General features: G+C 42.7%; 1 protein-coding gene across 1 annotated transcript; it reads right to left on the bottom strand.

Moving 5' to 3' along the window:
* Window positions 1-235: 235 nt before the first annotated feature.
* Window positions 236-14011, bottom strand: LOC134445931 (carbohydrate sulfotransferase 5-like). Its single transcript, XM_063195095.1, has 7 exons — window positions 13920-14011; window positions 6331-6604; window positions 3951-4070; window positions 2984-3468; window positions 1788-1877; window positions 1460-1532; window positions 236-1211 (listed from the first exon to the last, which is right to left on the bottom strand). The coding sequence occupies exons 2-7, from the start codon at window positions 6583-6585 to the stop codon at window positions 864-866; spliced, it is 1371 nt and encodes a 456-aa protein (XP_063051165.1). The 5' UTR covers window positions 6586-6604; window positions 13920-14011; the 3' UTR covers window positions 236-863.
* Between the last annotated feature and the right edge of the window lie 1877 nt (window positions 14012-15888).

Below are 15888 nucleotides of genomic sequence, written 5' to 3'. Positions count from 1 at the left end.
GAGACTTCAAGAGAACCATAGGGTTATTTCTAGAACCAATTAGTCACTTGACTTCTTCCTCTGAGATGTTTTAGGTTCCCCGGGAGACCCTAACAGTGGTACCAGTGGTTCCACCACAGTGGAACCTTAATGTTGACAGTGTAGCCTACCGTACAACATTACCCAAAACAATCATGTTTTTTTCTCTCTCTCTCTCTTTCTGTGAATCTGGAGTGTAGGTGTATGATGTAAACAAAAAAAAAACATTTTATCTCCTAAGGGGCATGCACACCCAAAGCAACCAGAAAGGTGAGAGTCATTATTTGTCTATGGAGGGCTGTCAAATTGTGTGACCAAACTCACTTGGGCCGAAGCAAATTGCTTGACCATATTCTAGAAGTTTAAAGTCAATCACGGTAACGATCTGTGGTTCAGCAAAAAAACAAAAAAAAACAATTGGAACATACTCAACTTCGAATATCCCAGATTGACAATTATAGCCTGCCTGGTACCACCCATAAAAAAACGTTAATGCAGTACAGTCGCGATAGCCAGGCTAACTCTGTGATCGGCTAAATCAAACATGTCAATATCACGTTGAGGTCAAATAAAGCGAATTTGTTGAGAAGCTTCTTCAATTACCTCTACTACTGACTGAATCATATTTGATCCATTTAGACATAGAATTATTCATAAATTAATCAAATATAATGAACTCAATTTATTATAGCTATTTAACTAGAAGAGTGCCTTAGATACTTTGGTTTTCTTTTTTCCAGTTCAATATCTTGTCCATAACCAAAGAGCACCTTCTACATCCTACACGGCAAGAACACTGTCACAGTCCTCCAGAGTTAACTGAACACTTGTTGTGACCTCCTCGGCTACCTGTGCTCTTTGGTCCCATTGGTCCTCCTGAACACCATGTGGTCCGACTTGAATCTAACGGACTCGAGTGGCAGCACCACGTCGCGCTCCAGGTCGCGCTGGTCCTGGTTGCTGTCCACCGTGCGGTAGCCGTACAGATACATGGCGTACTTGCAGACGGCCTGGACGCGTTTGACCTGGTCGTATGGCAGCGAGGTCCTCCAGGCCAGCGAGACGTCCTTGGCGTTGCGCGACATGGTCTTGAACGGGTCCGTCTTGGCGCTCTTGCGGCTGGTGGAGAGATGGATCCAGCTCTGGAGCTCCTGCGTCATGTTCAGGCCCACGAAGCGGTAGATGTCCTCCACCTGGTTGGTGATTGATTGATTGATTGATTGATTGATTGATTGATTGATTGACTAGAGCAGTGTTACTCAATCGTTATCATCAGACTGAGGACCACTTTGTCCCCTCAAAAATGTTGAGGGACCACCAGTCAACTGAATTGACTGCAAATGGGTGCTAATTTCACACCGCTAATTTCGATTAAGTTTTGTAATAATGTTACAAATATAGCCTAATGTGACGTAATGCAATGTAATGTAACCATACATACCTGGCCCAGCGGGTCGTTAGCCACGTCCTCGTAGCGCACCATCTTGTAGCGGCCACGCAGGAAGTCGGGGGCCCTAGTGCACAGTAGAAGGAAAAAAGGGGTGTTATTGATGAGGGTGGCGAAGGCAACATGCAGGTGAACACATGGCGGGGACATCATGGGGCCTATACTACAAAGCTGGTTCAGGATAAGTTACGTTTAAGTTAAGAGGTAAATCATGTAATAGAAGAGCCTGGAGTCCTCATTTTCTGAAGAAAAGCTCTTGTATTAGATGATTTACCTCTTAACTTAACCTTAAATTATCCTGAACCAGCTTTGTAGTATAGGCCCCATGCCGTCCTCTACCTGGCCCAGCGGGTCGTTAGCCACGTCCTCGTAGCGCACCATCTTGTAGCGGCCACGCAGGAAGTCGGGGGCCCTGCGCAATAGAATAATGGGGTGTTACACCGGTGTGAAAGACTATCTTGGTCCGTGACAACTGGCGACTTCAGATGTTAGAAGCAATGGTGATTGGTCGTGAGTAAATGTCACTCTTAATTTAGGGCGTATTCATTCAGACCAAGGTTGATAGACTTTCGTCTTGACCAATCGCTGTGTTTCTATCATCTGGAGTCGCCAGTTGATACGGGGAACCCAGATAGTCTTTCACACCGGCGGGGGGGACGGGGGAGGCGAAATTTAGTTTTCCATTCTTTTTTTGTTGGTCTTTTTTTTTCTTTATTTATGATAGGACAGTGAACAGTGACAGTGAAGGTGGTGACAGGAAGCGTGTGGGGAGAGAGAGATGGGGAAGGGCGGGCAAAGGACCCGGGATGGGAATCGAACCCGGGTCAGCCGCATGGTAGATGAGTGCCCCACCGTTTGGCCACGGCAGGGCCTAGTTTTCCATTCTGACAGCTCAACTCTCATCAGGTCGTCGCAGCAAATCAAATAGAATGATAGATTTCGTTTTGTTGATTTGATTGGCCACCGCAGGCGAAATTTGCTCCTCATTTGCATAATATTAAACTTGACCAAATATTTTCACTTCGCTTCGCTTGACCGTAGAGTTATAAAAACACTGCCATTTCTACTGCGGCACTTTTACTACCTCCTCTAATGTAATTTCAGTGTAATTTCCGAGTGGAACCAAACTTTTTCTTAAATTGATACTGTCCCATTTTTGGAAATAAGCTTATTTTACACCTCCCCATGAGTTAAATAATAGGGTTTTACCGTTGTCCTATACTTTCAACCGTTCTCTGCATACGGCAGTGCAAATTTTACCTCCAAGCTACCAGTTAACATTGAGTCCTATGAGACCAGTTAGCCGCCAGCTGGTCTCATAGGACTCAATGCTAACTGCTAGCATGGAGGTAAAATTTGCACTGCCATACTCAGAGAACGGTTGAAAACTCAACTATTTAACTCAAGGGGAGGTTTGATAACAGTTTATTTCCAAAAATGGGACAGTATCACTTTAAATGGAATTGATACATTTCAACTCTTTTAGAGTTAGGGTAATAAAAACGCGGGTGTTCTTACTGTGCGTGCTGCACGGTCTGGTAGATGTGAACGTGGCTCCTGCAGATGGTTTCCATGACGCTCACGTCTGCCTCCATGCCCTTGACGTCGCCATGCTGCAGCACGATGTGACTATCGCCCGCCAGGATGTTGTTCACCCACCGCCGCGACCTCCACACGGCCCGTGGGTCCCTCACCAGGTGCACGATGCGCAGGTCCAGCGTCGGGTCGCGCAGCAGCGGGTACAGCGACTCCAGCTCGAAGATGCGGACCGTCTTGAGCACCACGTGCGAGTAGTGCTTGCTGCAGGCGTCCGCGGCCGAATCTAAGGGCTTGCCGCGGCAGTGCCTCTGACATTCCGTCTGGTTGCTTATGGCGCCCGGGGCGGTCGCGTTGCAGAGGGGCGAAGAGCAGAGCGCCCGACTGTGACTCCAGAAGAACAGATGGTTGGTCTTGGCGTGGGGGCCCATGTAGGACTCCATCACGGACATGTCGCACTTCAGCACCTGTTAAAGCCACATGATACAAACAAAAATATAATTAAATAATTTAATAATAACATCAAATTATTTTAATGAACAATTGCATTTAATTGATTGGTTTTCATCTAAAGCGACTTGTAGTCATTTACAAGGGATTGGTTACAGTCCCTGGAGCAACGTGGGGTGAGGTATTTTGTTCAACGGCACTTCAGGATGGAGGTGTAGGGAGAGGTAAGAAGGGTGGGATTGGAACCTGCAACCCTCTGATCTTAAGAGCACCTTCCTAACCATGCCACCCCCTCCCCATATATATATTAAAATTAAATAATTTAGAATAATATGAGGCAATGTTTCAGACCACTTGTATTTTAAATGTGTGAGATTAAAGAGCTGTACTATTATTGCTGAATTCTGATTTGGTTAGTTGAATTGATCTATGGGACACATGTGTGGGTCCCATGTACGTAACGAGACCATGACATGATGGACATCTTGAACTTCAGCACCTGTCGCAGGAGATCTCGGACGGCCATGCGCAGCTCCAGCGCTCCAGCCATGTGCAGCTTCCTCCACACGTGCCACCCAGGCTCCATCAGGTAGAAGACGGACGGGTTCTGGCTGAACACCTCGAAAGACAAAGAGAAAGAGAACTTCATTGTCAAAAACGGTAAGATGAGTAACAAATTGAAGTTTGCGTTTGACTAGTCTACCATTTTAAAGGATAACTCCAGCCAATTTCAACATGCCGTTGTAATGCTCACACTACCCTTGTCAGTACCTGAGATTTTTTTTTCCCCTTTTCTTCAGCCTTTTCCGAGATCCTGGTCATTGTAATGGGGGCAGTTGTTTATTTACATTTAAAAAAAAAACATTTTTATTAATTCCCAAAAACATCCAAAAAGTTATGCAACATCAGTAGACAACTAGCAAACAGCGATACCTTTTGATAAAATATTTGGAGTAGGCCTATTAACTCATTGGCTGCCAGCCATTTTCATAAAAGAGTAACCCAGAGTGCCAGAGCTTTTTCAGCATTTTGGGTGTTTTTTGGAGGCTCACAGAAAATTGAGTTCTGTGTCTATGTCAACACCATACCTATCAAAACACAGATTAGACGCTCATCTGTCATCAGAAAAAAACGGTGTCTCTCTGCCCCTTTCCGTTCTTTCATAATCATCTGTTGAAAATAAGTGGAATTCGCCAAAATGCTGCTTTCTAGCCAAAAAGCTGAGAAAACGCCATTTGAAGTTGACCTATAATTGCAAGTGTTTTTGCTCATAATGACACCGTCCTAACAACTCCAAACCTATCAGATGCTATTACAGAGTCTCCTGTCATCTGTAGCCAGAACAAAAGATCGTTTGTATGGTCTTTTCAACCTAATAATGTACTGAAATATAACGGGATGGGCTTGAAAACAAGAGTGTTTTGGTTTGTTGCTGGCGCGCACAATGGATCATGACAGCAGGTGCATGTAACTCATGTGAAATACTAAACTCACAGAAATACTGTCCCTCTGTTTAGTCTGTCCTCTCGTTGGGGAACAAATCACAGCTGATTTGTTTCCTCCTGTACCGTGTGAACTGGGAGACAGGCAGGCAGGCAGCACAACTTAGCTTACTGCTGCTTCTTTGGCAGAGCGGACAATTTGCAGATTGATGATTACTGTCATCATGTTTCTGCTATAGTGATCTTGTCATATATTGTTCAATGAATTTTCTTTTGATAAAGTACTGATCACATATCCAACATTTCACAAGCCGATTGGAGTGGGGAAGTAGCTGGTCTGAGGCTAAGTGCAATGCTTTCTCATGTGAGCTGAATGTATCTGACCAGACACAAAGGCTAGCCTGCTCTGTTCCAAGAATCTGCAACCCCCCTGTCTTTTTGATGATATAGTAAGCTGATCATAATATACAGATCCATAACTGCAACTGTAGAATGAGTAAAAATAGTTGACTTACCAAGGCTCCTTTATTTAGGCTTAGTTGTAAGTTGTTAGCGATTTCGTGCTAGCTAGCTAGCGTAGCAAACAATAGCCAAACATTCCCAACTGAGGTGACCACTAGTCCTGTGCATTTTCCTGTTAGATGATCTTTTGTACGCATCATCCTGATGTTGTGTAGGCTGATCACATTATCCAAAATGAAACAGTTGCCACACAGATCATCTCTGGTTGAACATGGTGTATTTTGGGCAAGCTAGTTACAATGCCTACTAGCTAGATGGCAACAGGGGTAGGGGGTGTATTTCGGTCATGAGAGGAAGTTTTTTTTTTGTCAGGCTCTGACACTAAAATCAGTAGAATACCTGTGTTAAAATCAGAGGGCAAGAAAGTAGACTACTGTCACAGGTGCTTTACTTTCAAAAATGATTTTGCTATGCTACTTTTGAGATTATAATAGTAAAAAGGGATGTTTTTGTCTTGACATTTCCTCTAGATGTGAGCTAATGCCCTGCCCTGACTGTTCCTAAGGACACTTCTGCCACCTACAGGAACAGTTAGAACATGACTAGAGGCGTGAAATTAATACACAACATAGGTCAGACCGTCCTCAAGGCGTGGCTGTAAAAAAACGCAATTATCGGCGAACGACGTCGAAGGCAGGGGGCGTCACTATTCAAAATGACGTCATTCGACGGCTAAGGCAGCCAATGAGTTAAGAACGTTTTTAATGTGAACAAAATCTGCCCTCATTAGCTCAGATCTCGGAAAGGGCTGAGCCAAACACTGCAGCGCCACCGGGTACTAACAAGTCAAGGGTAGCGTGAGCAATACAACAGCTTATTGAAATTGACTGAACTGCTCCTTTAAGTACGTGTTTACAACACACACAGCCACACAGCCACACACACACACACACACACACACACACACACACACACCTGGCCCAGGAAGGAGGATCCGGATCTCCAGGAAGACACCAGCAGCACGTGGACCTTGCCCCGGGTCAGCAGTTGCCGTAGCGACGGCCCGGAGGACCTGGAGAAGGACCCAGACGACGATGATGATGATGATGATGATGGTGGTGTTGTTGTGTGTTTGGTCTGGGCTAACCAGGGCAGAAGGATTGATATGGTGACAACATTCAACAGCAATATGGCAACCAGGACCGTACAGTTGAGCCTGACACGCACCATTGTGGACAAGAACACCCTTCTGTAGAATAGAATAGAATAGAATAGAATAGAATAGAATAGAATAAAATAGAATAGAATAGAATAGAATATAATAGAATAGAATAGAATAAAATAAAATAAAATAAAATAAAATAAAATAGAATGAAAAATAGAATAGAATAGAATCATCACCTGCAACATAACATCTTGGTACGGCTTCATCACAAATACAGTTTTCAGAGTGAGGAGTCCGCACACTTAGAATCCTTTATTCTTTATCCTTTATTTTTTCAGATTCTTCAGATTCTCTGAAGAAGACTGTTGAGGTCGAAATGGTATCCTGCCATGAAAAAATAAAACACAACACAAAGGATTCTAAGTGTGCGGACTCCCCACTCTGAAAAATACAGTTGACCTTCGTCCTGCACCTTTCCCTGGGATGTGCACAATTCTTTCCTTCAACTTCATCACAAATACAAGCAAAAAACAACCGAATAGGATAAGCAAGCAAGCAAGCTAATAGGCTTTCATCAGAAAGTGCTCAAGGATCTGTAAATATCCAGGCAGCAGTAGTAAGGAAGACCAATTCCATCCTCCATGATCCCTCCCACCCACTCCATCCTTGTTTTGAGCTGCTCCCCTCTGGCAGAAGGTTCTGGGAAGAACCCTCAAGGTTCTTTAGAGAACCTTCAGTTGGCTCCCCACAGTGGCGACCGATGGTTCCCCTAAGAACATTTGAAGAGCTTTGTTTTTTGGGGGGAAATTGACATTGACATTGTATTGGGCATTCCATTGCATTGCATTGCATAATGCATTTTTATATTAGTTTAAACAGTATGTTCTCAAAATATTTGAATGGCAGGAATTCACACATGGATGATAAGACTTCTGAACAGTTATTTCCAATAAATAAATGGCAGAAGGTTAAGAGTGCCTTTGGCCAGGAAAGCAATATACAAGATTTCCTACATCCCCATTGCTGTACGCACAGAACATTAATCTCTCAAGTGACTCACGCAAATGTCACACACACACACACACACACACACACACACACACACACACACACACACACACACACACACACACACACACACACACACACACACACACACACACACACACACAAGCCTTCAAACAGAGCAGACGATTTTCTAATACGGCAATATATTAACAACTAGAAATGCACTCTGTCCAATCCAATCATGACTTTTTGAGTTATCCTGCTGACTAGCAGACAGACAGACAGACAAACTGCCTTGGAGGAGGCAATAAAGCTTTTTGAATCTTGAATCTTAAATATTACATTGAATAGAATAGAATAGAATTGAATAAAGGAATACAATGGAAAGTCTTGTTGTCACACAGTATAACCTTTTTGTGAAGCACATTGAGTTGCACCTGTGTATGAAATGTGCTATATAAATAAACTTGCCTTGCCTTACATTACATTACATGACATTTCAATACAATATAATTTAAAGCTTCCCTTTATGGTGCAAAGAATGAAAGTGTAAATAATGTAACTGCAGAATTACTACGCTATAAAAGACACTTGTGTAAACTCAAGTACGCAGGCAGACAGACAATAGATAATAAGATATCATTTCATCCAAGTCCAAGTGCAGTAATAGTGCCTCAGGCTCTACATATGTGTAGGCCACGGTATGCAAGCAAGACAGACAGACAAAGAGTGATGACAAGACAGAATAGACAAATAGAGTGGTACTGATGCCAGTAAAGATAACCATTCCAGTACACAGCTTGATGTGTGTGTGACTTCGTCGTCACGTGGAGACGGGCTGTGCTCTGAAGAAACACATCCTGTTTTCTGAGATAAAAAAACACCTCCTAGCCAGCAGTGTAGTTTACTTTTCTGAAGTGGGTATACTGTATATATTTATGCTATTCTAAATAATGGATCAATGAATTTTAAGTGGGTATACTGAAGCCCCTAAAATTTAGAAGTGGGTATACTCCGTATACCTGCATTCTACATAGACTACACCACTGCTCCTAGCTTTCCCTAATGGATAGGGGAGTTGGAATTTGAAATCACAGGTTCACATATTCGAATCCCAATCCCAATCCCAATCCCATTGATAGGAAGGAGATCCGGGTTCGATTCCCGGCCCGGGTCCTTTGCCGACCCTTCCCCGTCTCTCTCCCAGTTCGCTTCCTGTCCACCTCTCACACTGTCCTATCAAATAGAGTCGAAAAAAGACCAACAAAATCTTGAAAATAAATAAATAAATAAATCATAAGGCTCTTCTAAGCTGCCGGCCATCAGAACCCTGCGAGACTACACACAGTAAATTCTGCAGTGCTTATTTAACACTTAGAGGGTTGATGTGACATCATTTGGACTCCAATGAACTCTATAAGTGTTGAATTAACACCGCAACATTTACTGTGCAGGAGGTGCAGAATGGATGGTGGAGTGCAACGGGAACGGCACACCCATTTAGGAGACTGGATTGGATTCCACTTCAGTGCATTGGTGACACTTGCTATGCTGCTATGTTTGTTACCGTATTGAAAATGTCTTTGGTGCAGTTGACAAGGTTGAAAGGGACACGTGCAGTAAACTCTAAATAAATACATGTTCATTTCCACTGGTCTGAATTACGAACATAACCGCGTGGTGGATGATCATGATAACTTGGTAACTTTGTTAAAAGGATGTGAAAGTGAAAAGTGAACCAACAGCAAAAGGACTTCCACTTTTGCTCCTAGTGTGAGTGTATCACAAACAGAACTGACTGCTCTTTCTGTGGCGCAATGCGCTAAGCCCCCCACATGTACTTGTATGCCCAGGGGTACCCAGGTTTGAATCCAGCCTGAGTCATTTCCCAACCCTAGCCCATCTCTCTCTCCACACTCACTTCCTGTCACTCTTCACTGTCCTATCCAAAACAAAGGCACAAAAAGCCCAAAAAAATACAAAGGCAAGGATACACAGATAAAATTCAATGACAAAGACAAGATAAAAGTACACAAAACACAGCAAATTAGATAAAAAAACAAGGGCATGGCAATGAGAAAAAAGAGAAAAGGACAAAAGCAGAAATAAAGAAAGCATGACAGACAAAGAAAACCTGAAATAATTAGTATCAGAGACTTAAAATCTGACATTGATAAGTAAGTTGTTTGGATGAAAGTGTCAGCTAAATGCGGGTAAATGTGATGTAATGTCACATCGACCAGAAACTGTTGAAGCAATTGGAACAGGGCCTTTTTCAAACGCCAAGAACAAGTTCAGTTGCTCACACCAGTGAGATAATCCGAGAGCGGCCATGCATGAAATACCGGCATTTGAAAGAAAAGAAAAAGTCGTCAGGGGAAAAACATAGGCGCACCCTGCTTATCTGTACAGCACAAGACAAGTAGCCAGTTGCGGACAGATTTTAGTTTAGACTGTGATTGACAGGCTTGGACGGTGACGTGCGTACTAGATTGGGTAACGTGGTGATTAGTTTAGTTTAGTATATATCTATATATGAAGAGTTCAGATGCAAAACCCCCATTTCAGAAAATAATCTTAATTCATTTTTATTTCATACGCTATCAAAATTGCATATTTTACAATTTTATTTATGTAATATAACTATTTATATGTATTATCAAGTACATGAATGTAAACCAAACCAACAACGGGGTTCTCTAAAAATATAGAAGTGCAGGTCTTCAGAAATGGAGTTAGGGGTTTTTGCATCTGAACTCTTCACCTGGCACTTGGGAATATGGCAGCAGTAGTATAGAGGGCAGGTGGCTAGGGAGAGCCAACTTTTGCTGACAATGAGCCTTCCATGTTGCTGCTCCCATTCTTTGGAACAATCTGCCCGACCACATCCAGAATGCCACTTCACTGGCCATGTTTAAGCAACACCTTAAGACACATCTCTTCCTGGCGGCTTATGACTGCTAGTTCCACAAGCACTTTCACTTACATGCATTCACACACACGCTCACACACTGACGCGCACACACTCTCACACTTCCCAACACAACACTCTGTGAAGCGTCCTTGGGTGTTTTGAAAGGCGCTATATAAAACGAAAGTATTATTATTATTATTATTATATCATAGTCTGACTGGATGCCCGACCCACTCTACTTATTTTTATTCGTAGCTGGCCAGACGAAGTCAGGTACAAATAAAAAGCAGAGATGGGCGGGCTCGTCAGTCTGCAAGTTTCCAGGGTTTCCCCCAATAGTTTCTAATCAAGGCGCGGACCGTAATCTTGACAACCACCACCTAATGCCCTGTCTGTCTGCTGCCCACTGCCATCAGATTTTGAAAAATATATATTTTGGGCATTTTTTTTACCTTTATTAACTAGACAACAGTTGTGAGAGACAGGAAATGAGTGGGAGGACAGAGGGGGTGAAGGATCCAAATAGGACCGCAGGTCTGAATCGAACCCGTGTCGCCAGGCAAGCACAATGGTATGGCGTCTCTCTGAGCTCATTGAGCCCCCGTACCCCTGCCATCAGATTTCTTTTTATTTATTTTTTTGTCAGCAAGATAACTCAAAAGGTTATGAATGGATTTTTTGTTGGTCTTTTATGACTTAATTTGACAGGACAGTTTGAGAGATGGACAGAAAGCGAATGGGGAGAGAGATGGGGAGGGGTCGGCAAATGACCCGAGCTGGGAATTGAACCCGAGTCGGCCGCATGGCAAACGAGTGCCCTACCGGGTGGCCACTGCAGGGCCTACCATCAGACTTTTCACAGGTCTGCATCGCCCACCCTTCTCACAAACCTCATGATGACCCACTGCATCCCACACATTCACTCAATTCAACATTTTGTTGTTTATATTTTTTATTCTTTATTATATTCTTTACCTATTTTTTATGATATTATTTTAAGCCAATTTGACAGGACAATGTTAGAGTTTGACAAGAAATGAGCAGGAGAGAGCGATGAGAGGATGGGGGAACAACCTCGGGCCAGATTCGAACCCGGGTCCCTGGCATAACTGTCAGTGCCTTAGCTCAGTGTTTCTCAACCTTTTTTTAGGCGAGGCACCCTTTCAATTCATATAGGAGCGGGAAAGGATCTGCACACTGCTTGCAAAAGACTTAATTTATTAGGAGCAACGTTTCGATCATAGATCTTCTTCAGATCCTTTCCCGCCCCTACATGAATTGAAAGGGTGCCTTATTAGGAGCAACGTTTCGATCATAGATGTTTTTCAGGCATGCCTAAATTAAGTCTTTTGCAAGCAGTGTGCAGATCCTTTCCCGCTCCTACATGTGATAGTTTTTTGATTTGGCACCTGCTGATGCTTTTTTGCTGGATGTGCGCACTTTCCACTACACCCTTTCAATTCATGAAACATTTCAAGGCAATCCAAACCAACAAGCCGTAACATGGCTTCGCATCCGATACCACACAAGCTTAGAAAAGTAACACATTTGGAGACGTCACACGACCTACGTTCGAAGTTGCAGCTGACTGGGTGACCTATATTTACTTTATTGTGTGTAAATGGCAGATGAAAGATTCAACTAACTAGCATTAACATATCAATTCAGACTAATACATTTATATTACTATTATATTACATATAATTACATACAATACATACAATTAATAATCAGCCACGTTTCCGCGGCACCCCTAAGGGTGGCCCGCGGCACCCCTGTTGAGAAACACTGCCTTAGCTGTTTGAGCCGCGACCGAAGCCTTATCACTTAATCTATAACTTTAGATTTGATAACACTTTAGAAGAACTACCTATTCACAGATTTATAAACACTTTATAAATAATGAACTAATTATCGACAAAATCTTAACAAATGTTTATAAATGGGCAAGAAATACTACGTTAACACAGCAAACACAGAGCAGTCGCATCGGTCCTGGAAGTTTCTAATCCAAAGACCAGAAGGCATGAAATCACATAAAACTCACACAGTAGAAGTTGATTCCCACTCCACTGTGCAGTCGTAGTTTGGTTATTAGTCATTTACAAACATTTGAAAATGCTTTGTTAAATGTTAATTAGGCCTATTATTAAATGTTAATAAAGTGTTTATAAAGCAGTGAATAGTTATTCTAAAGTGTTACTTAATACTTTAACCTCATATTTATACACCATCATCAACGCTAAGAGACAGTAGCACCATTGTGTTCATCATACCCAGAAATTCAACATTCCAAAGCATTAAGTGCTTCTAGGACAATGCAATTCCTTCTCATTGAAAAGACATGTTGTACCTCTCATTGCAATAGGGCTTGTTTCGAACCACAAGTTCAGCATAGATGGATGGTTGAGTCCGAGCAGAATCTGACCTTTCTCTGCTATTTACATACAGTCATGCACATCAATGATTGTCGGCTAGTATCAGTGCTGTGAGATGGGACAGCACATCTTGTTCTGACAAACAAAAAGCGCACATCCACACACGTCTGCATAGCCTACAAATCTCAAGCCTGACACACCCACCCAAACAGACCACATTCATATGCTTTAAAACTACGTTGGCAGCATTGTTTAGGACGAATATGCTTTTACCACAATGGCAACAAATTGCAGGCCTTGGATATTGCATTAGTCAAATCACTGTGTTTTGTCAAAATAGTGTAGACGAATAGTTCACTCTTCTCAATGACTAGGCCTATTTCAGCATTAGTAGCCTTTCCCTATATTAATGTAGCTTAAGGAAATGGATTGTGGTCAGGTCAGGTCAAGAGACTTATTGTCAAACAATTTTACAAGGCAACTTAATTATGTCATGCCACGCCACAACCACACTTTCTCAATTATGCAGCAGGAGGCTGCAATTATGAACACACCAGATGCATTAGTGAGAATGCATTAGGCTACCATATAGCCTATTCAAATGCTGATAAATAATTGGGTTAAATTACGTAGGCTATTAAAACGAATGATAACAAATAGCCTAGGCCTACTAAGGGGACAAACCGTTCTGACACAACTGTCTTTGTCACTCACGTTGACATGCAGGAAGACTGTAGCCTATCATTTTATTTTGCACATTATCATCATTACATACCAAAGCCTATGCGGCACGGTCAAAGGAAGGCTGAATGAAATCAGTATAGGCTACCTATGGAAAACACCTGAGAAATAGGCTACTAGGTCTAACAGTCGACCATTTGCCGAAGTCATGTAACGAATTAATTGTCAATATTAGCTAGGTTAGGCCTATATTCCCAATTGTTAACTGTATCGCCTAATGACCAAGGTCCATTTTGAAGCCGTAGCCTATGCATATTCGAAATAGGCTAATAGTAGGCACCTGCTGTGGGCATGCCGCATTCTCCAGAAAGTATAGGATAACTCCATCAAAGTAGAATTTAAAACACGTAATGCTTACCCTTATTGCCTGGTGCTCTATGAGAGCTGCGAGGCGACGAAGTCACCAGACTGACAAACAAATCAAGTGTGCGTTCTTGGAAGGAGGATCCGCGCGCAGCCTCTCCGACTGGCTTACCCCTATCTCAATATTTGGTCTCGCAAATAGATGCGGGAGTATTGTCTACACGCTCACACGCTTATGGAAAACTCGTGGATGTGGTGGAACTGCTTAGCCTACGAATGGAAAGAAGTATTAAAGTCTGGCTTCTCGCCAGGCTAGGAACTGCTTGCGTCTCTTTCCACACAAAAAAACTGGACACGTTCACGTTTCTCCCTCTTTTCACAGCGTCGACGACCGAGCGCATCAAAGAACATGTAGTACTAAAGGAGCTTTGACAATTTGTCTTGAAAAATGACTTCCTGATTGTGTGTCCCAAAGATAGTCAATAAGCCAATGCGTAATGCTTATTTCACCCGTGTTCTTTATAACCTATGGTTTTTGTGTTCGATTTTTTTTGGTTGGTTGGGGTTTTTTTGTTGGTTGATTGATTCTATTTGTTGACCATGCTCATTTTTCTTTGAGGACCACCCACCCCCATACTTTACCCAAAGTTGTTCTCTTGATGCAATTAATATAATAATGTACTCACCGGTCACTTTAAAAGGCTCTTTTTCAACTTCTTTTTCATCTTCTTCTTTTTCAACTTAAGTGATGCAAATTTCTAATCAACCACAGGGTGGCAACTCAATGCATTTAGGCATGTAGACATGGCCAAGAGACGATCTGATCCAGAGCATCAGATATGGAAATAAAGGTGATTTAAGCGACTTTGAATATGTCATGGTTGTTGTTGCCAGATGGGCTTGGTTTGAGTATTTCAGAAACTGCTGATCTACTGGGATATTCACGCTCAACAAATCTCTATGGTTTACAGAGAATGGACCAAAAAAAAGAGAAAATATCCAGTGAGGAACAGTTGTGTGGGCGAAAATGCCTCGCTGAGGCCAGAGGGAGTGGGCAGACTGGTTCAAGCTGAAACACAGACAGTATGCCTAACTCAAACAACCACACGTTACTACCAAGGTATTCATGAAAGCAACTGTAAATGCACAGCATTTAGCATTTTAGGTCGACCCTGCTTTTTATCAATGGTTCAGGCTGGCGGTGTGATGGCGTAGGCATATTTTCTTGGCTCTATGTGGGCCCCACAGTAAGCTGCTGTATCAATTGAACTTTGTTGGATTGCCACAGCCTGAGTAGCCTATTACTTGCAGGGAGATCAGGCATTTCTGGAGGCAAAAGGGGTTCCACTCCAACCCTATCAAGGTGTATCTAATAAAGTGGCCGGTGAGTGTGAGTATAATATCCTATAATAGGCCTATACAGTACGTTGGTATTTGTTACAATAATAAACAGTACAGTAGGCCTATTATACAATAGGTAATAATGAGCCTATATTAATGGTTATATGGCAGTCTTCACTCTGTGTAGGTCTAGATCTAAACATAACGACCCACCATAGTGGCCCTGCCGTGGCATAACAGTATAGGCCACTGGGTTGGTATGCCAGAGACCTGGGTTTGAATACGGTCTGGGTCATTTTGCCGATCCTCCCCTATCTTTCTCTCCCACTCCCTTCTTGTCACCATCTCCAACTGTCCTATCAAATAGAGGCAACAACAACCATAAATACAATAAATACCATAAACCATAAATACCCCCCCCACCCCCCCCCCCCCCCCCCAAAAAAAAAAAAAACACCTGCCTTTGTCCTGTATGTGTAGGGCAGGGCACAACTTTGAGGTGGGGTATGTGTGACAGCAGCATCATTAATCATTTTTTTCAAATGCTACTAAGGTGAACTTGTCAGACAAGTTGTAGTGGTTGTCTTATCTTATTAACACCTGTTCTACATGAGCACGCCTGGAATGGTAATCTGGCAAACAGGGCATTTTCCCCGTGGGCCGGCAGTGCTTAGGGGTAGACG

This window comes from Engraulis encrasicolus, chromosome 1 (genome assembly GCF_034702125.1).
Source record: "Engraulis encrasicolus isolate BLACKSEA-1 chromosome 1, IST_EnEncr_1.0, whole genome shotgun sequence".
Lineage (NCBI taxonomy): Eukaryota > Metazoa > Chordata > Actinopteri > Clupeiformes > Engraulidae > Engraulis > Engraulis encrasicolus.
This window is presented reverse-complemented; position numbering and strand designations above follow the sequence as displayed.